This window comes from Scyliorhinus canicula, chromosome 6 (assembly GCF_902713615.1).
Source record: "Scyliorhinus canicula chromosome 6, sScyCan1.1, whole genome shotgun sequence".
Classification (NCBI taxonomy): Eukaryota; Metazoa; Chordata; class Chondrichthyes; order Carcharhiniformes; family Scyliorhinidae; genus Scyliorhinus; species Scyliorhinus canicula.
Window position 1 is genome coordinate 86,219,472 of NC_052151.1, and position 21,557 is coordinate 86,241,028.

At 47.7% G+C, this 21,557-nt stretch overlaps 1 protein-coding gene across 2 annotated transcripts in view; it reads left to right on the forward strand.

Annotated features, from left to right (window-relative positions):
* Window positions 1-768: 768 nt before the first annotated feature.
* LOC119967290 (amine sulfotransferase-like) overlaps window positions 769-21,557 on the forward strand; it is a 67,518-nt gene continuing 46,729 nt past the window's right edge. The window contains exons 1-3 of one of the 2 annotated variants that reach the window (XM_038799622.1): window positions 769-908; window positions 1,735-1,964; window positions 20,355-20,503. In XM_038799622.1, the coding sequence (XP_038655550.1) occupies window positions 20,362-20,503 (142 nt within the window). In that variant the 5' untranslated portion in view covers window positions 769-908; window positions 1,735-1,964; window positions 20,355-20,361. The remainder of the gene's footprint in view (window positions 909-1,734; window positions 1,965-20,354; window positions 20,504-21,557) is intronic. The other variant, XM_038799623.1, reaches the window with a different exon arrangement.

Consider the following 21,557-nt stretch of genomic DNA (forward strand, 5'->3'; position numbering starts at 1 on the left):
GCATGGGCCATGAACCATGTGGGAGACATCCCAATCATACTGTGATGCCTTGACACTATGTTTGAACGCCGCGGGAGGCAACACCGCACAAGCATCCGAACATCCAGATGATGGGACACAGCTCTGAGGACATGTTCATGGCTGGATGTAGGGTGACAGCCATGGGGAGGAGACCAGCGCCCGGTCCAGGTGATGTTCTGAGTGGGTGTCCGGGGTACAGGATCTGGGGTCTGGTGAGGGGGCCAACTGCAGCCGGGTGTGCATGGGCAGGGTGTTCCGGGTGGGGAGGGGGGGATCAGTGGCGAATTGGAGGGTCCTGGGGTGGGAGCCAGCGCTGTTTGTCAGTCTAAAACTCTCTCCCAATGCCTTACAGATATTGAACCCTATGGCTGGAATTTTGGACCCAGAATTTGCCCTAGTGGTACTGCTTAAAGCCAAAGCGGCCAGGCTCTCGTTCCAACAGTGTAAATATGTGAAAAGTTCTGCAAATGCATTATCAGCCCATCTAATTTTGCTCTGCCAGCTGCACCTAGGTAATTTAACACATTTAGGTGCAGGAATGTGAATTCTTACCACATTTCTCCAGTTGATTTGATTGTTAATTTACATGGAAATTAAACCATGAAACGCAGCTGAAGCATCAGTTTGCAAAATTTGATCACGAGTATTTTTCCTGCAATTGCAATTTGGAAAACATTCAACAACTGTATTATCTGGTGTGGTTTCCGCCCCCTAACCATGGATAAGCTAGAGTACACAGGGTAATAAAACTGAAAGACATAAAATAATGTACATTCAGCAGAGTACAAAGAAATGTGAAGTGCAGCAGTGTTAACTTATTATGTGTTCTGTAAGGAAGATTGTTTCCTGGAGTTTCATTAAAAGAAGGGGTTACTGCTGCAGAGAAGGTAGGTGTTGGGAATGGGGGAAGGAAACCCAATTGAAACTTGTTAGTAAAATATATATTTATGTTTTTATTTTTCAACTGCATTGATAAGGAAGTGCTGCTTTAAAATAAGATTTTGTTTTCAAGATAATAGCTCTACGCCTTTTAGTACAAAATGAATGTCAAATAGAAATGAACTTGTGTAACAATTTACTCTTTTAATTGTTTTTCATTTACTGATGATCGCTTACTTAATCAGAACCAAGGTATTTACTCTGTTCTCCCAACCAACCATTGTAACTTTGTTGGGAGATTGGTGAAAACCTTGATGTTAATGCTTGCTTTGTGGGCAGCACGGAAGCATAGTGGTTAGCACAAATGCTTCACAGCTCCATCCCAGGTTCGATTCCCGGCTTGGGTCACTGTCTGTGCAGAGTCTGCACGTTCTCCACGCGTGTGCATGTCCTCCTGGTGCTCAGGTTTCCTCTCACAGTCCAAAGATGTGCTGGTTAGGTGGATTGGCCATGATAAATTGCCCTTCGTGTCCAAAATTGTCCTTAGTGTTGGGTGGGGTTACTAGGTTATGGGGATAGGGTGGAGGTGTGGGCTTGGGTAGGGTGCTCTTTCCAAGAACCGGTGCAGACTCAATGGGCCAAATTGCCTCCTTCTGCACTGTAAATTCTATATCAAGGTTTGACTAGCTTTACCTTAATGATAAAGACGTTATTTCTACTTTTCTTTCTAAAGTGCAACATGGTCTCTGCACAATAGTTCAAAGGAGTACTGCACTGATAGAGGTGCTGTATTTTGGATAAGATATTAAACGAAAGCTCCCTTTTCCTATTCAGGTAGACATTAAAGCTCCCATTTGAAGAAGAGCAGGCATCACGATCAACATTCCTCTTTCAACCAGAAGCACCTAAAACAGGTTATCTAGTTATTCATCTCATTTGTTGCTGGTGGGACATTGCTGTGACCACATTGGCTCCAATTTTAAGCCTATATAAGAACCGCGATCTCCATTCAGAAGGAATCATCGGATGTAAAGTGCTTTGCGACATCCTACAGACTTGATAAGGTGCTATTTAAATCCTTTGTTTTACCAGCTGATCAGTATGGATTACTATTTGAATTGAAATTAAACAATTCACATTCATACCTATTTCTTTCCTCGGCTAAAACATATTTATATATCGTGTGTGCAATTAGTTGTTTAAGTTCTTAATTTGTGTAAATAGCTGTTAGCAGTGGTCTGTAAATGTAACAAATCAGGGTGTTGAAACTGCATAATGTTCATGAGTTATTAAATGTTTAAAAACTTAAATTTCTCTGTTTTAACACAGAGCATAGTCTATTTATAACAAATTGACTTGGTAGTTTCAAATAGCTACAACTTTTGATGGAGAGGATTCCAGATCTCTGCTATCCTTTGTGTGTAGAAGCATTTCCTTATTTCCCTCTTAAATGGCCTTGTTCTGATTTTAAATACAATACATTGTCGTCCATGATTTCCCTGTCAGAGGAAATAATTTCTTCTTATCTATCTTGCCCTTTTAACATTTTAAGTGCTTCAATCAAATCAGGCCTCAATCTTCTATATACAAGTGAATATAAGCCAGGTTTATGCCACCTGTCTTCTTAATCCTTTTAGTACCAGTAGCATTCTGGAGCAAATAGCAGCGAGAGTAACTTCAGATGTATATGTGTCAATAGACTTTGGTTAGTATCTCACACTGAAATGTCAGGAACTGAGGCAATAATACTTAGTGAGAGCATTCACATCACTCCAAGTGCTTGCACAAGTCCTTAAGAAGAAGCAACTTCAGATTGATGTACTGTACAAGTAACTTATCTCAATAGAGATCGGCCTGGCAGAGACTAATATTAAATATACACTTCCCTGCTCAATCTGCTAACTTTTGTTTGAACAGTTTAAGCCATTACCTGGCTGAGAACATAACGATTGAAGAAAATGAATTTTAGGATCTTGACTATTTATTTTGTCAATCTTATTCAAAATTCCAGTCACTTGTTCGAAGAATTCCAATGGGTCAGTTTTCTTTTCATTGTATGTTGTCCAAACTGGCGACCACCTATAAGAAGTGAACTGGGTGATGATGGTGGTGGTGGTGGCAGGGGTGGGGGAGGTGGGGGGCTTACTGCCATTTCTGGTATTTTCTGCCAGAAATGATGCAGGCCATTGCTTATGCCCAGTCATATTTGGGTGGCTCTAATCAAATTGTTTGATAATGGACACATTTAATAGAGTTTCTGCTCCCGGGATCAACTTGGCTCGCTCCTTGTGAAATCTAATGCGATCTCATGAGACATTGTGATGTAAATCCCACCAAATGAGGGCGCGGGATTTTGGCAAATCTGCAAGGCAACTAGTCTCACTTTAATATGCAGTTTCCTGAGGCACCTGAGGCTTTGGGATCTATTTCATTTTCCCTGGAGAGCTCAGGCGAGCAGTGTTCAGTAGTGGTCTCCATAAACGGGGATCAGAAGGAACAGAATCCATGGGTGTCTCCCAGGGGATTGGAGACCCCCAGGTGTATGCCCTTTGGGCAGGGTGGTACTCTGGTACTGCTGCTGCCACCCAGGCATCCTGGTACTAACAGTTTGGTGTTGTGAAGGTGCCCAGGTAGCACTTCCAGCTGGCAGGGACACTGCCAGGGTAACAGGTTGGCACTGCCAAGCTGGCATTTTTTGTGCAACGGTGATTGGGCCAGGGGTGCCCTGTACAGGTATTGGGAGGTGCGGGGGAGCCTGGGAACCCCTCATAGTGAATTGGGGCTTGAGGGGGGTTGGGGATCGCGTGGGGACTCCAGAGTCCCCATGTGCTACACTGAGAGTTGCGGCTAGTGGAGCTCCTCAGTGCAGAAAACAGGGCTATGTGCAGCCTTGTCCGCGCGTTCTCCGCTGAAGCCCCCTATCTAACCTGAGTGACATTTAATAGCGTGTGTTTCTCGCTGGGAGTGACAGGAAACACAGGTAAATTGAAGTTCATCTGTCCAATTCCAGTAGTTATACTTCAAAAGTCTTTCCTCCATGTAAATGGCTTGGGAAATCCTATCGGTGTGAAAGGTGCTATAGAAATGCAAGTATGTCTGTTTCTTTGTTGCTTGCTTTCTACCAATGTCCTCTGGAATTCTAATCCAACATTATGACCAAAGGGCTACCTGGTGATTTTGTACCTCAATTTATTACCTAACTCCTTCAGATGAGATTGCAAGAACCTGACCTTTCCTAGATCATTAGTTCACAGATGACTCATAACCTCTGGCTGCATATCCAGTTTCTGCACTCTGTCTGCTTTGGTTGTCTTTATAAATTTAGAGTTCCCAATTCATTTTTTCTAATTAAGAGGCAATTTAGTGTGGCCAATCCACCTAACCTGCACATCTTTGGGTTGTGGGGGTGAAACCCACACGGGACAAATGTGCAAACTCCACACGGACAGTGACCCAGAGCCGGGATCGAACCTAGGACCTCGGCGCCGTGAGGCTGCAGGGCTAACCCACTGTGCTACTGTGCTACCCAGTCTGCTTCGTTCCCTATTGTCACAGCTGGGCATTTTCCATCAGTTTTCCAACAGACAAAATCATATGGGTAAATTACTGCTCAATTGACAGAGACATTCAGTCAGTGTCTGATAAACACTTTGGTCTTGCTGATGAAATATCAGTGTAAACTCAGAGCAATACCCACCATTCCCAAGATGATAGCAGAATCATATAGAACAGAAGAATGCCATTCAACCCATCTTGCTTTTCATGCCAAACTAGTTAAACACATGATGCACTTGAAGGAAGCCAAACATCCTTGGACTGAATTTTCAAAATCTACCATCCGGATCATAGAATGATGCCTGTGTTGGCTCTTTGAAAGAACTATGCAATTAGCCTCCTTCTCTTGACCTTTCCCCAAAACTCTACAAATGTACTGTCTTCAAGTATTTGTCCAACTCACTTTGAAAGTTACTAATGAATCTATGAATCTGTTTCCACCATCCATTCAAGCAGTGTATTCTGAAACAATGGGCGTGATCTACCGGCCACGTTGCACTCTTGCACAAGCACAACGCGACCACTAGATGCCAGGAGAGGCCTCTCGCAGGCTTCCCGACAGCCTTCACGCCTCCTGGAATCTACCCAAGTCCCGTAAGGTTGCGGAATCGGAATCCGCCCATTGGGGCATGACCAAGTGGCTCGCTCCTAAGTAGAGTTTAAACCTACTTTTTACCCGGGATCTGCTAGCCTTCCGGAATCTACCGGCCTCCCCATGGAGGCTGCAGCTGGACGCCATTCAGTACTGATCCACACAAATGTCTTCTGGGCCATCAGAGACCCCTGGTGGTCACAGATAGTGTAGGGTGGCTCTCTGGCCCTCCCGCTGGAAAGTTGGCACATTGGCACTGTCAAGCTGGCACCTTGGCGCTGCCACCCTGGCATGGGTGCATGGGCCATGAACCATGTGGGAGACATCCCAATCAGACCGTGATGCCTGGACACTGTTTGAACACTGCGTGAGGCAACACCACACAAGCAGCAGCCAATATCCGAACATCTAGATGATGGGACACAGCTCTGGGGACCTGTTCGCAGCCAGAGGGTGGATAGAGTGCCATGGGGAGAACATAGAACATAGAACAGTACAGCACAGAACAGGCCCTTCGGCCCTCGATGTTGTGCCGAGCATTGTCCGAAACCAAGATCAAGCTATCCCACTCCTGTCATTCTGGTGTGCTCCATGTGTCTATCCAATAACCGCTCGAAAGTTCCTGAAGTGTCCGACTCCACTAACACAGCAGGCAGTCCATTCCACACCTTAACCACTCTCTTAATCTAGACTGATATACCAGCACATTATAATCTAGATTGATATTCCAGCAAAATATAATTCATACTGATATTCTAGCACAATATAATCTAGACCGATATTCCAGCACAATATAATCTAGACTGATATTCCAGCAAAATATAATCTAGACTGATATTCCAGCACAATATAATCTAGACTGATATTCCAGCACAATATAATCTAGACTGATATTCCCGCAAAATATAATTTTTACCGATATTCCAGCACCATATGTCGATCGATATTCCAGCACAACATAATCTAGAATGATATTCCAGCGCAGTATAATCTAGAGTTATATTCCAGCAAAATGTAATCTAGACCAATATTCCAGCACATTATAATCTAGACAGATATTCCAGCACAATATAGTCTAGACCACTATTCCAGCACATTATAATCTAGACTGATATTCCAGCACAATATAATCTAGACCGCTACTCCAGCACATTATAATCTCGACTGATATTCCAGCACAATTAATCGAGACTGATATTCCACCACAATATAATCGAGACTGATATTCCAGCCGGGGGACCAGCATGCGGCCCAGGTGATGTTCTGGGCGGGTGTCCGGGGTACAGAGTCTGGGGTCCGGTGAGGGGGCCGACTGTGGCTGGATGTGCATGGGCAGGGCATTCCGGGTGGGGAGGGGGGGGGAGGGGAATCAGTGGTGGATTGGAGGGTCCTGGGGTGGGAGCCAGCGCTGTTTGTCAGTCTAACACCCTCTCCCAATGCCTTACAGATATGAACCCTATGGCAGGGACTTTGGATACACAACTTGCCCTAGTGGTCCTGCTGGTAGCCGGGGTGGCCAAACGCCAAAATCGGCAGCAGCAGCAGTGTCTGAAGATGCTTGAGGTGGCGGATGATGTGCTGGACCCTGTCCAACCCCCTGAGGAGCCGGCTGTCCATCAGAGACCCCTGGGTGGTCAGGTGTGTGGGGGTGGGTGGGAGGGGGGGGGGTGTCCTGTGGTGGGCCAGCATCTGCAGGTGCCACTGGTCATTCGGACAGATGACGGACTGCGCGTGCCGCAGGAGGCTCCGCCTCGACAAGGAGACTGTACGCCGTCTGTGCCATGTCCTCGTGGACTTTGCACCATGTGGAGGAGGAGGACACACCGCTTCCGGTAGCCCTCAAGGTCACTGCAGCTCTGAACTTTTATGACTCAGGATCATTCTTGGGCTTGAGCACGGACCTGTGGAGTATCACACAGGCCACAGTCCACAGGTGCTTTCAGCAGGTCACAGATGCCCTGTATTCCCAGATGGAAAACTAATGGCATTCTGCCTAGACCCTCAGTCACGGCCGTCGCTGACAGCACAACGCCTTGGACACCTCCACTAATGGTGCCGACATTGTGCACCAGGCTCTCCACTGTGGTAGCCACCTTAGCAGTGTTGGCCTCAGTGCCACGCATTGCCGGTAACATCTCCTGCGCCCATAGCCTCTGGGATTCCTCCAAGTGGCTATGGATCTGCTGGAGTGTCCCTCTGAATGTCGTGGCCACATCCTCGTGTTTCCATCAGCTCTGGGATGATCTCTTCCAAAGGCTCAGGATTAGGCTGGGACCCAGCTGGGTCCTGGGATGGAGCAGAACTCCGACTGCTGTCTCACCTGGGGGTTCCTGCCTCTACCTGATGTGCATCAGCAGTCCACCTGGTCACATTCCCGGCACTCAGCCTCCACCACCTCCTGCAAAGCAGCACTGGCTGCCCTGTGACTGACCCTCGGGGGAACAGGACCTCTCTCCTAGCCTTCACTGCATCTAGGGGCCTATCCAGATCTACATCTCCAAATCTTAGGGCTGGTCTTCTGGGCACCATTGTTGTGAGCTGACTGGGGTTGGCTGTGCAAGAGCTGTTTTTAAGTGCTGATTGACCTTGTTAACAGGGGCTTGACCTATGTGGTGGGCGAATCTTCATTTGCCGCGAGAAGCCTGTGGGGCCTCGTTAAGTGATCCAATTAACATTGAATAGCATTGCCGGCCTTGCTGGGCCGAGCACCAGGAAGCTCGCGGCAGTTTCCGCTGAGCTACAGCACTTGAAAACCTTTCCAGAGAATCTCGTCCTTAGTGTGGGCTAAATCAGTGAGAAACTCCTCAGGACCAAAGAAAGTGGGTTGGATTCTCCGCTGTCTGGGGTTCTCCGTTGCGCCGGCAGTGCACTCATGCCCGGGGATTTTCTGGCGGCTGGCGAGACGGAGAATCCCGGCGCCGGCAGGGGATGCGCTACACCCGAAAACTGGTGCGGTGGGACCAAGACCCCCAACCCCCGTTTCCTGATATCATGCTGGCCTCCTGCTCACTCTTTCCCAGATTCCCTCTGTCCCACCTGCTCCCCTGCCAGGACAGACATACACTGCAACTTACATGCAAATAATATCCCAAACTTAAAAGCAAGATGCTCCGAGTACATTTTAATATCATAAGCCTTCTATTATTATTCCTAATAACTTCAAAATGGATCTTTCAACCAAAAAAGTTTGAAAATCACTGCTCCAGATCATAACGTATATAAACATTTGTCGCATTTTCCCCTCAGGTTTTTTTTACCAAATAGCTTTTGGATCCTTCAGCCGCTGATCCTCTTGCCAGCGAATATAGTTTTTCTATATTTACTCTAATCTCTCAGAATTTTGAACACTTTTTCTCACCCAACAAAGGTAGCTCAGTGAATTAACTCAATGGTGAGAAGTTTGGAATTGTGGAGGAACATCGCGATTCTGGAGCCCATGTACAGAAATCAGTAAACATACAAATTAGGAGCAAGAGTAAGCCAAATTTCTGCCCACTTACTTAACCTATCTATATCCCTTTGCAGACTCCTTGGGCGAAATTCTCTGCAGACCGTTGTAACGCCGATTTCCGGCGAGCAAAATTGGTGTAGATGACTCCGGCGTGGGGACCTTCTTTTAGGCGGCTTTTCTCCGTTCCCGGAGGGGCCAGCAGCGGACTGACGCGATACGCGTCAGTTTCACCAGCTGCGGAAGTGGTGAGACCCGGCGTTTTTTGGGGGGGGAGGAGGAGGAGAGAGACTGACCCGGCGTTTGGGAGGGGGGGGGGGAGAGAGAGAGACAGACCGGCATTGGGGGGGGGGGGTTGCGGCATGGGGGGGGGGTTTGGGGGCAGCGGCGTGCAGAGAGGGGGGGCGACGGATGCCCGGGGCCAACGCACCATCCCCCCCCCTCTGTACGCCGCTGCCCCCTACCCCAACCACCCCCCCTCACCACCCCTACCTCCCTCCAACGCCCCTACCCCCCTCCCCACCACCCCTACCCCCCTCCCCACCACCCCTACCCCCCTCCCCACCACCCCTACCCCCCTCCAACGCCGCCCCCCCATCTCTCGCAACGCCGCAACCCCCTCCCTCTCAACGCCGGGTCCCCCCCTCTCAACGCCGGGTCCCCCCCCCCTCAACGCCGGTACCCACACCCCGTCCCCCTCCCTCTGAAGGCCGGTACCCACACCCCCCCTCCCTCTGAAGGCCGGTACCCATACCCCCCCTCTCTCCTCCTCCCCCCCTTCCTTCCTCCTCCCCCCTTCCTTCCTCCTCCCCCCCTTCCTTTCTCCTCCCCCCTTCCTTCCTCCGTTAGTGGGGGGGGTGCGGCGTTAGTGGGGGGTGGGGGGGGTGCGGCGTTGGAGGGGGGTAGGGGTGGTGAAGGGGGGAGGGGTGGTGAGGGGGGGTTGGGGTAGGGGCAGCGGCGTGCAGAGGAGGGGGGCGACGGATGCCCGGGGCCAACGCACCGTCGCCCCCCCTCTGCACGCAGCTGCCCCCTACCCCAACCACCCCCTCACCACCCCTACCCCCTTCACCACCCCTACCCCCCTCCAACGCCGCACCCCCCCACCCCCCACTAACGCCGGAAGGAAGGAAGGGGGGGAGGAGGAAGGAAGGGGGGGTGGAGGAGAGAGGGGGGGGTGTGGGTACCGGCCTTCAGAGGGAGGGGGGGTTGTGGGTACCGGCCTTCAGAGGGAGGGGGACGGGGTGCGGGTACCGGCGTTGAGGGGGGGGGGGACCCGGCGTTGAGGGTGGGGGGTTGCGGCGTTGCGAGAGATGGGGGGGTGGCGTTGGAGGGGGGTAGGGGTGGTGGGGAGGGGGGTTGGGGGACGGGGGTAGGGGTGGTGGGGAGGGGGGTAGGGGTGGTGGGGAGGGGGGTAGGGGTGGTGGGGAGGGGGGTAGGGGCGTTGGAGGGAGGTAGGGGTGGTGAGGGGGGTGGTTGGGGTAGGGGGCAGTGGCGTACAGAGGGGGGGCAGCGGCGTACAGAGGGGGGGGCGACGGTACGTTGGTCCCGGGCATCCGTCGCCCCCCCTCTCTGCACGCCGCTGCCCCCCAAACACCCCCCCATGCCGCAACCCCCCCCCCCGATGCAGCAACCCCCCCCCGATGCCGCAACCCCCCCCGATGCCGCAACCCCCCCCGATGCCGCAACCCCCCCCCGATGCGCAACCCCCCCCGATGCCGCAACCCCCCCCCGATGCCGCAACCCCCCCCCGATGCCGCAAACCCCCCCCGATGCCGCAACCCCCCCGATGCCGCAACCCCCCCGATGCCGCAACCCCCCCCGATGCCGCAACCCCCCCCGATACCGCAACCCCCCCCGATGCCGCAACCCCCCCCGATGCCGCAACTCCCCCACGATGCCGCAAACCACCCCCCCCCCCGACACTGACGGCATCAACCATTATCAATGGTTGACGCCGTTTTAAAGGTACTGTGATTTTCGCCGACGTGACCCGTGGCCACGTCGGCGGGACTTCGGCCCATCCGGGCCGGAGATTTGTGGAAACAAAAATATAATGAAATCCCGCCGCCGCCAGCTGTTTTCAGAGGCTGCCGGCGGGATTTGCACAGCGCCGGTTTTTGGCCGGTCAGAGAATTAAAAACCCTGCGGGAGTGGGATTAACGCCGCTGCCGGCCGATTCTCCGACCCTGCGTGGGGTCGGAGAATTTCGCCCCTTAGGTGGGATTCTCCGCCAGAATTGAGAAGCGCGATTGGGCAGAGAATTGCCTGTCAGCCAAAAACCGAGGCCAGCACCAGGTGCCCGATTGAATGCCGTGCTCTGGTGCCCCGACAGCAGTGTGAATGCATTCCACACTGCATACCGGCATGGTATTTCAAATTATACAATAAACGCCGTTGGCATACCATTAACGCACCTGATCTGGCAATTTCTGTGCCCCCCTACGATGCTCCACCTCCACCAGGAGGAATAACTGATGGCGGGGTTCATTTGTGGCATTTACTTTTTTTTTTACAAATTTAGCATACCCAATACATTTTTTCCAATTAAGGGGCAATTTATCATGGCCAATCCACCTACCCTGCACATCTTTGGATTGTGGGGACGAAACCCATGCAAACACGGGGAGAATGTGCAAACTACACACGGACAGTGACCCAGAGCCGGGATTGAACATAAGAACATAAGAACATAAGAACATAAGAACTAGGAGCAGGAGTAGGCCATCTGGCCCCTCGAGCCTGCTCCGCCATTCAATGAGATCATGGCTGATCTTTTGTGGACTCAGCTCCACTTTCCGGCCCGAACACCATAACCCTTAATCCCTTTATTCTTCAAAAAACTATCTATCTTTACCTTAAAAACATGTAATGAAGGAGCCTCAACTGCTTCACTGGGCAAGGAATTCCATAGATTCACAACCCTTTGGGTGAAGAAGTTCCTCCTAAACTCAGTTCTAAATCTACTTCCCCTTATTTTGAGGCTATGCCCCCTAGTTCTGCTGTCACCCGCCAGTGGAAACAACCTGCCCGCATCTATCCTATCTATTCCCTTCATAATTTTAAATGTTTCTATAAGGTCCCCCCTCATCCTTCTAAATTCCAACGAGTACAGTCCCAGTCTACTCAACCTCTCCTTATAATCCAACCCCTTCAGCTCTGGGATTAACCTAGTGAATCTCCTCTGCACACCCTCCAGCGCCAGTACGTCCTTTCTCAAGTAAGGAGACCAAAACTGAACACAATACTCCAGGTGTGGCCGCACTAACACCTTATACAATTGCAACATAACCTCCCTAGTCTTAAACTCCATCCCTCTAGCAATGAAGGACAAAATTCCATTTGCCTTCTTAATCACCTGTTGCACTTGTAAACCAACCTTCTGTGACTCATGCACTAGCACACCCAAGTCTCTCTGAACAGCGGCATGCTTTAATATTTTATCGTTTAAATAATAATCCCGTTTGCTGTTATTCCTACCAAAATGGATAACCTCACATTTGTCAACATTGTATTCCATCTGCCAGACCCGAGCCCATTCACTTAACCTATCCAAATCCCTCTGCAGACTTCCAGTATCCTCTGCAATTTTCGCTTTACCACTCATCTTAGTGTCATCTGCAAACTTGGACACATTGCCCTTGGTCCCCAACTCCAAATCATCAATGTAAATTGTGAACAATTGTGGGCCCAACACGGATCCCTGAGGGACACCACTAGCTACTGATTGCCAACCAGAGAAACACCCATTTATCCCAACTCTTTGCTTTCTATTAATTAACCAATCCTCTATCCATGCTACTACTTTACCCTTAATGCCATGCATCTTTATCTTATGCAGCAACCTTTTGTGTGGCACCTTGTCAAAGGCTTTCTGGAAATCCAGATATACCACATCCATCGGCTCCCCGTTATCTACTGCACTGGTAATGTCCTCAAAAAATTCCACTAAATTAGTTAGGCACGACCTGCCTTTTACGAACCCATGCTGCGTCTGCCCAATGGGACAATTTCTATCCAGATGCCTCGCAATTTCTTCCTTGATGATAGATTCCAGCATCTTCCCTATTACCGAAGTTAAACTCACTGGCCTATAATGTCCTGCTTTCTGCCTACCTCCTTTTTTAAACAGTGGCGTCACGTTTGCTAATTTCCAATCCACCGGGACCACCCCAGAGTCTAGTGAATTTCGGTAAATTATCACTAGTGCATCTGCAATTTCCCTAGCCATCTCTTTTAGCACTCTGGGATGCATTCCATCAGGGCCAGGAGACTTGTCTACCTTTAGCCCCATTAGCTTGCCCATCACTCCCTCCTTAGTGATAACAATCGTCTCAAGGTCCTCACCTGTCATAGCCTCATTTCTATCAGTCACTGGCATGTTATTTGTGTCTTCCACTGTGAAGACCGACCCAAAAAACCTGTTCAGTTCCTCAGCCATTTCCTCATTTCCCATTATTAAAACTCCCTTCTCATCCTCTAAAGGACCAATATTTACCTTAGCCACTCTTTTTTGTCTTATATATTTGTAAAAACTTTTACTGTCTGTTTTTATATTCTGAGCAAGTTTACTCTCATACTCTATCTTACTCTTCTTTATAGCTTTTTTAGTAGCTTTCTGTTGCCCCCTAAAGATTTCCCAGTCCTCTAATCTCCCAGCAATCTTTGCCACTTTATATGCTTTTTCCTTCAATTTGATACTCTCCCTTATTTCCTTAGATATCCACGGTCGATTTTCCCTCTTTCTTCCGTCCTTCCTTTTTGTTGGTATAAACCTTTGCTGAGCACTGTGAAAAATCGCTTGGAAGGTTCTCCACTGTTCCTCAACTGTTCCACCATAAAGTCTTAGCTCCCAGTCTACCTTAGCTAGTTCTTCTCTCATCCCCTTGTAATCTTCTTTGTTTAAACACAAAACACTAGTATTTGATTTTACTTTCTCACCCTCCATCTGTATTTTAAATTCCACCATATTGTGATCGCTCCTTCCGAGAGGATCCCTAACTATGAGATCATGAATCAATCCTGTCTCATTACACAGGACAAGATCTAGGACCGCTTGTTCCCTCGTAGGTTCCATTACATACTGTTCTAGGAAACTATCGCGGATACATTCTATAAACTCCTCCTCACGGTTGCCTTGACCGACCTGGTTAAACCAATCGACATGTAGATTAAAATCCCCCATGATAACTGCTGTACCATTTCTACATGCATCAGTTATTTCTTTGTTTATTGCCTGCCCCACCATCTCGTTACTATTTGGTGGCCGATAGACTACTCCTATCAGTGACTTTTTCGCCTTACTATTCCTGATTTCCACCCAAATGGATTCAACCTTATCCTCCATAGCACCGATGTCATCCCTTACTATTGCCCGGATGTCATCCTTAAATAACAGAGCAACACCACCTCCCTTACCATCCACTCTGTCCTTCCGAATAGTTTGATACCCTCGGATATTTAACTCCCAGTCGTGACCATCCTTTAACCATGTTTCAGTAATGGCCACTAAATCATAGTCCTTCACGATGATTTGTGCCACCAACTCATTTACTTTATTCCGAATACTACGAGCATTCAGGTAAAGTACACTTATGTTGGTTTTTTTACCTCTGTTTTGAATCTTAACATCTCCAGTTTTATTCCTTTTGTTATTACTGGGCCTATTCACTGTGCTCCCCTCAGTCACTGTACCTTGTACTGTCGCCCTTATGGATTTCTGACTATGTCTTCTCTGCCTTGCACTTTTCCCCTTACTTCCTTTTGTTTCTGTCCCTGTTTTACTACCTTCCAACTTCCAGCATTGGTTCCCATCCCCCTGCCACCTTAGTTTAAACCCTCCCCAACAGCTCTAGAAAACACCCCCCCTAGGACATCGGTTCCAGTCCTGCCCAAGTGCAGACCGTCCGGTTTGTACTGGTCCCACCTCCCCCAGAACCGGTCCCAATGCCCCAGGAATTTGAATCCCTCCCTCTTGCACCATCTCTCGAGCCACGCATTCATCCTATCTATCCTGACATTCCTACTCTGACTAGCTCGTGGCACTGGTAGCAATCCTGAGATTATTACCTTTGAGGTCCTACTTTTTAGTTTAACTCCTAACTCCCTGAATTCCGCTTGTAGGACCTCATCCCATTTTTTACCTATATCGTGGTGCCTATGTGCACCACGACAGCTGGCTGTTCACCCTCCCCCCCTAGAATGTCCTGCAGCTGCTCCGAGACATCCTTGATCCTTGCACCAGGGAGGCAACATACCATCCTGGAGTCTCGATTGCGTCCACAGAACCGCCTGTCTATTCCCCTTACGATCGAGTCCCCTATCACTATAGCCCTGCCATTTTTCTTCCTGCCCTGCTGTGCAGCAGAGCCAGCCACGGTGCCATGAACCTGGCTGCTGCTGCCTTCCCCTGGTGAGCCATCTCCCTCAACAGTATCCAAAGCGGTATATCTGTTTTGCAGGGAGATGACCGCAGGGGACACCTGCACTGCCTTCCTACTCTTGCTCTTTCTTTTGGTCACCCATTTTCTATCTCCCTCAGTAACCTTCACCTGCGGTGTGACCAACTCGCTAAACGTGCTATCCACGACCTCCTCAGCATCGCGGATGCTCCAAAGTGAGTCCATCCGCAGCTCCAGAGCCGTCAAGCGGTCTAACAAGAGCTGCAACTGAACACACTTCTTGCACGTGAAGGAGCCAGGGACAGTGGACGTGTCCCTGAGCTCCCACATCGCACACGAGGAGCATGACACGGGTCTGGGATCTCCTGCCATGTCTTAAACCCTTGGTAAACTTAAACAACTACAATTTCAAAATAAAAATAAATAAATTAGACAATGAAAAGAAAAAGAGAGACTACTTACCAGTCACTTACCAGGGTTAAAAAGCACCTCCTCACACTCTGCACCGATTTACCTCACTGCACCAAATTACCAAATTTCAATCCTCCACTCTGTACGAGTCTCACTCCGGATGAGTCTCCTGGAAAGTGCTTGCTTACTTTGTGCGCAGTCTCTCTGTCTTTTATACAGACCTCAGCTAACCGATGACTCAAAAAAATACCTTAACTTCAAAGAGAAGAATACAATGTGCCCCTAAACAGGCCTCAACAGGCCTCAAGTGATTGCCAGATAACTGCCCCTCAGCAATTAGGGTGGGGGAAGCTTCAACCAATCAGACACTAAGCTCCACACTGCACTTTTAACTGAAAAACAGCAGAATTAGATTTTCCACTTACCTTTGCTGATTTACCTCACTGCACCAAATTACCAAATTTCAATCCTCCACTCTGTACGAGTCTCACTCCGGATGAGTCTCCTGGAAAGTGCTTGGAAAGACCTCGGCGCCGTGAGGCAACAGGGCTAACCCACTGTGCCACCGTGCTGCCCTCATTTGTGGCATTTACAATCGGGAAACAGGCATTAGGCTGCTGAAGGAGAGAGATGGGGTACGAAAAGTGTCCAACATCGCTGTAGTGTGCTGACAGTTGTGCCGTTGGCGGGTGGCTTCTGCCAGGTTTGGGGGGTGGGGGGGTGGAGGGGGGGCTGTGGGGGCAGCCATGAGGTGGACTGTGTGTGGTAGCCTCAGTGCTGTACTTCCAAACATTTGAGAATTGTATAAACACAGTGGGAAAAGGGTATAGAAGGATAAGCTGATATGGTGAGAAGAAGGATGGGGAGAGGTTCATGTGGAACATTAATACCAGCAAGGTCCTTTTGAGCTGAATGGTCTGTTTCTCGGCTATATGCACACTATATAGCTATGGATGGAGTGAGATAGAATCATAAACTAGGGAGAGAAAGAAAGAGATAAATACAAATTGTGGACGGAGGGAACAAAAGAAGTACAAACTTGGGGGAGTAAGGGTGGTGAAGAACATGTTCATGTTGGCTTGTAATGTGTACTGTTATATAATGTGTCACGTTTTCAGAGTCAGGCTGTTCTGGGTCTTCTCTGAGGACTATAACCTCTTCTCAAATGTTTGGAAGATGCTGTCTGAGGAGGCTTGCTGTGTTCCTGCAGTGCATCATGCAGATGTTGCATACTTCTATCACTGTGCGTTATTGTGAAGGAGGTGAGGTTTTTGGGGCTAGGGTGTATTCCATCACCTGACTTAGAATTTAGAACATAGAATTTACAGTGCAGAAGGAGGCCATTCGGCCCATCGAGTCTGCACCGGCTCTTGGAAAGAGCACCCCACCCCCTACCCAAGGTCAACACCTCCACCCTATCCCCATAACTCAGTAACCCCACCCAACACTAAGGGCAATTTTGGACATTAAGGGCAATTTAGCATGGCCAATCCACCTAACCCGCACATCTTTGGACTGTGGGAGGAAACCGGAGCACCCGGAGGAAACCCACGCACACACTGGGAGGATGTGCAGACTCCGCACAGACAGTGACCCAAGCCGGAATCGAGCCTGGGACCCTGGAGCTGTGAAGCGATTGTGCTATCCACAATGCTACCGTGCTGCCTTGTAGATTGTACCCAGGCTTTGTGGAGTAAGGAGGTGAGATGCTCGCCACAGGATTCCTAGCTTCTGGCCTGCTCTTGTAGTCACAATATTTATGTGGCTCGTCCAGTTTAGTTTCTGGTCAATGGTAACCCCCAAGGATGTTGACAGAATGGGATTCAGTGATGGTAATGCCATTGAATGTCAAAGGAGATGGTCATTGCCTGGCACATGTGTGGCATGAGTATTACTGGTCACTTGTCAGCCCAAGCCTGGATATTGTCCTGGTCTTGCAGCATTTGGGCATGGACTGATTCAGTGTTCCGCGAATGGTGCTGAACATTGTGCAACTATCAGTGGCCATCCACACTTCTGAGCTTATGGTGGAGGGAAGGTCACTGATAAAGCAGCTGAAGACGATTGGGGCATGACAAGACCCTGAGGACTTCCAACAACGACAACTGGGTTCCTTTGTTCTTGGTATGACTTCAACCAATAGAGAGCTTTCCCCCTGACTCCCATTGATTCCAGTTTTGCTAGGGTGTTTTGATGCAGTCAAATGCTGCAATAGTCTTTCAGCATGGTAGCACAGTGGTTAGCACTGTTGCTTCACAGCGCCAGGATCCTAGGTTCGATTCCCGGCTTGGGTCACTGTCTGTGCGGAATCTGCACGTTCTCTCTGTGTCTGCGTGGGTTTCCTCCGGGTGCTCCGGTTTCTTCTCACAAGTCCTGAAAGACATCCTGTTACGTAATTCGGACATTCTGAATTCTCCCTCAGCGTATGTATCCGACTAGGAGCCGGAATGTGGCAACTAGAGGCTTTTCACAGTAACTTAATTGCAGTGTTGATGCTAGCCTACTTGTGACAATAAAGATTATTATTATGAACAGGTTATTGTTAAGCAAGTGCCATTTGATAGCACTATTGATGATTCCTTCCATCACTTTGCTCATGATTGAGAATAAACTGATGGGGTGCTAATTGGCTTGATTGGTTTTGTACGGTTTCTTGTGTACAGGATGTATTAGAACAATTTTCCACATTGCTGGGTAGATGCAGTGTTCTGGCTGTAGTGGAGAAAGCTTGGTTCGGGATGTGACAATAGAGCGCAAGTCGTTAGCATTATTGCCGGAATATAGTCAGGGGCCATAGCCTTTACAGTATCCAGTATCTTTAGCCCTTTCATTTGATTTGATTTATTATTGTCACATGCATTAGTATACAGTGAAAGGTATTGTTTCTTGCATGCTGTGCAAACAATGTACATAGGGAAGGAAGGAGAGACTGCAGAATATAATGTTACAGTTATAGCAAGGTGTCGAGAAAAGATCAACTTAATACGAGGTAGGTCCATTCAAAAGTCTGATGGCAGCAGGGAAGGAGCTGTTCTTGAGTCGGTTGGTACGTGACCTCAAACTTTGGTATATTTTTCCTAACGGAAGAAGGTGGAAGAGAATATGTCCGGGGTGCGTGGGGTCCTTAATTATACTGGCTGCCTTTCCGAGGCAGCAGGAATTGTCGACAGAGTCAATGGATGGGAGGCTGGTTTGCGTGATGGATTAGGCTACATTCACAACCTTTTGTAATTTCCTGCGGTCTTGGGCAGAGCAGGCTGCATACCAGGCTGTGATACAACCAGAAAGAATGCTTTCTATGGTGCATCTGTAGAAGTTGGTGAGGGTCGTAAGTGGCATGCCAAATTTCCTTAGTCTTCTGAGAAAGTAGAGTCGTTGATGGGCTTTCTTAATGCCATCTTGATGTCATGTGGAGTGAATAGAATTAGCTGAAGATTGATCTCTGTGATGCTTGGGTCCTCCGGAGGAGGCCAAGGATCATCCACTCAATACGTTTGGTCTAGGTTGCCACAAATGCTTCAGCCTTGTTTTTTTGCACTGATGTGCTGCATCCTTGGGAAGGGAATATTTTTGGAGCTCCCTCCTTCAATCAGTTTGTTTGATTAAGTTGAAAGCTAGCAAAACAAGAGCCTTGCATGCACAGAATTAATTCAATCTTCTGTTAATACGTCAGACGCTTCTAATTTCGTTTAGGTTTAGAATGAGAACAAAAAGGTTATTGTTTCCTTCCACATTCTATACCCTGAGATGTTATTTGAGACTCCCCAACTACTATTGCCACTAGAGATAAATATAAGCTAGAAATATTAGCAATATGAACTGTGGGTGAACTTAAGAACGTGACTTGGCAACAATTTGAAATATGATGTTTTTAAAAACTCTGTTCCTGCCACATTGCAGTGGGTTGAAGCTGTAATTTTGGCACCAATGTGTAGAATGCTTTTACATAATATTAGAACGTACAGTTTCATGAATTTGTGCTCTTGGAATTGTGTTGTATGCTGACAAAGTATATATCAGGAATTTGAGCACAACCATTCATGCTATTTTATATATTATCCCAACTCTGCCCTCCCAACTAAGCTGGCTTTGTGCTCTTTCAAAAATCTAAACCAATCCTGAGAATGGGAAAATATTAATGTGTTCCAAATGGAAATCTGCTCATTTAGCAGCCAGTAGGGTTGAAATCTCATTCTTATCTATATTATACCTAAATCAAACAACAGCTTGGATTTATACAATGCATTTAATGCAGCAACAACATCCCAAGGTACATCAAAGGAGCATAGGAAAATTGACCCTGAATATGGAGAGGAAATGTTTGACATGGTGATTTTAGACTTGACCAAAGAGATGAGTTTTGAGGAGACCTTAAAGAATGCAAGAGGTTTTGGAAGGAATTCCAGAACTTAGGACGTAGACAACTTACAATAGAGTGCCAAAGTGGGACAAAGGAATTTTGGATATGCAGAAGGCCAGATTTAAAGCAAAGCAAGAACACTGTAGTATAGTGAAATTTTGCAATGCAAGCAAATGATGAATTAACATCAGACTATGAATTTCAAATTTGAGGAGTTTGGGTACTGGGGATGGGAACCAATTTAAGTCCAGTGAATAACATGGAGAATGGATGAGTGGGACATTGGTATCAAATAGGATGCAAGCGACAAAGGTTTGGATGAACAAAGTTCAATGGAACGTGGAGACTCGGAGGTTGATCAGAATAACATTGGAAAAGTCAAGTTTGGAGGTAACAAGCATGGATGAGGGTTTCAGGGACAGACATGTGTGAAACCTGGTGGCCTTTTGAATGGTGAGGGTGGAGGTTTCAGGCACTTAGCGATTGGGAACAGTCTTTGAAACCTGAGACAATGGCTAGAGTTAATTGATGGCCAAATATTACTCTCTAGTGACATGAGGAAATAAGCCACATATATTCGGTATAATCTAAATTGACTAAAACATATTTATTATATTTTTTTCCTCCTATTAAAAACATAACAATTGGATAGAGGTTATTGATGTTTGCCTTTTGTACTTTTCTCAACAGTGCAAGCATGTCTACGACTAACAATCACTACTTTCAGTACAAGGGCTGTAACTTTGTTTCCACTATCTACACAAAGGAACATTTAGAACAACTGCAACATTTTGAAATAAAGGACACAGATGTCTTCATTGTGACGTACCCTAAATCTGGTAAGAAACTTGTTAGTTTCTGAATGTACATACATTTCACAGAGATTACTGTTTATACTCCTCTTATTTAACATAACTCTGGCCTGCCACCAACCAGTAGTGAGTCTTTGATTTTAAAGCAACACCGTCCCAGGAGGCCTGCCAGGATAAGCACTGATGCCAACATTAAGAATTATGTGCCTGCGTTCGATATTGTCTGAAGTTTAACATAATTGCTCTGAGCTGCTCCCATGCCCCCAACAATTGACTTTCCCTTTCCAGTCCAATGTCGAGATAATGAGACCTGGGTTTGTGGTATTAAAATCGCATGTGTGAACTGTATGGTGTGATTTTTGCATGTGCCCCATGTGCATTCCTGTGATAATTAGAAGGCAGACGAGAGGGTGACCTGATAGAAGTCTTCACTGTTATGAATTGGTATGGTAGGGTTGATGCAAATAAAATGCTTCTACTTGCGGGAGAGCCTAGAACTAGAATCAGAGAATGGTTACAGCACAGAATGTTGCCATTCGGCCAGTCTGCCTATACTGTCTCTCTGCAAGAACAAAGCCTCACTGCCCTGCCTTTTCCCCATAGCTCTGCAACTTTTTTCTCTTCAGGTAATAATGCAATTTCCTTTTGAAAGCATCCACCATGCTCTCAGGCAGTACATTCTAGATCCTAGCCACTCGCCACGTAGAAAAAGGTTTTCCGTATATCAACATTTGGTCTTTTGCCAAGCACTTAAAAGGTAAAAGAACAGACAAGAGGCTTCAAATAAGTGGAGTTTGCACATTCTCCCCATGTCTGCGTGGGTTTCACCTCTACAACCTAATGATGTGCCAGTTAGGTGGATTGACCATGCTAAATTGTCCTTAATTGGAAAAAAATTATTGGATATTCCAAACTTATTTTATCTTTATTAAAACGAACAGACAAGAGGCCACAAACATAGTCAGTCATTGATAAACCCATAAGAAAATTTAGGAGATTGGAATGTGAAATTCGCTACACAAGGAAAAGTTGAGGCGAATGGGGTAGACAACAACAACTTGTGTTTGTCTTTGGCAGCCTT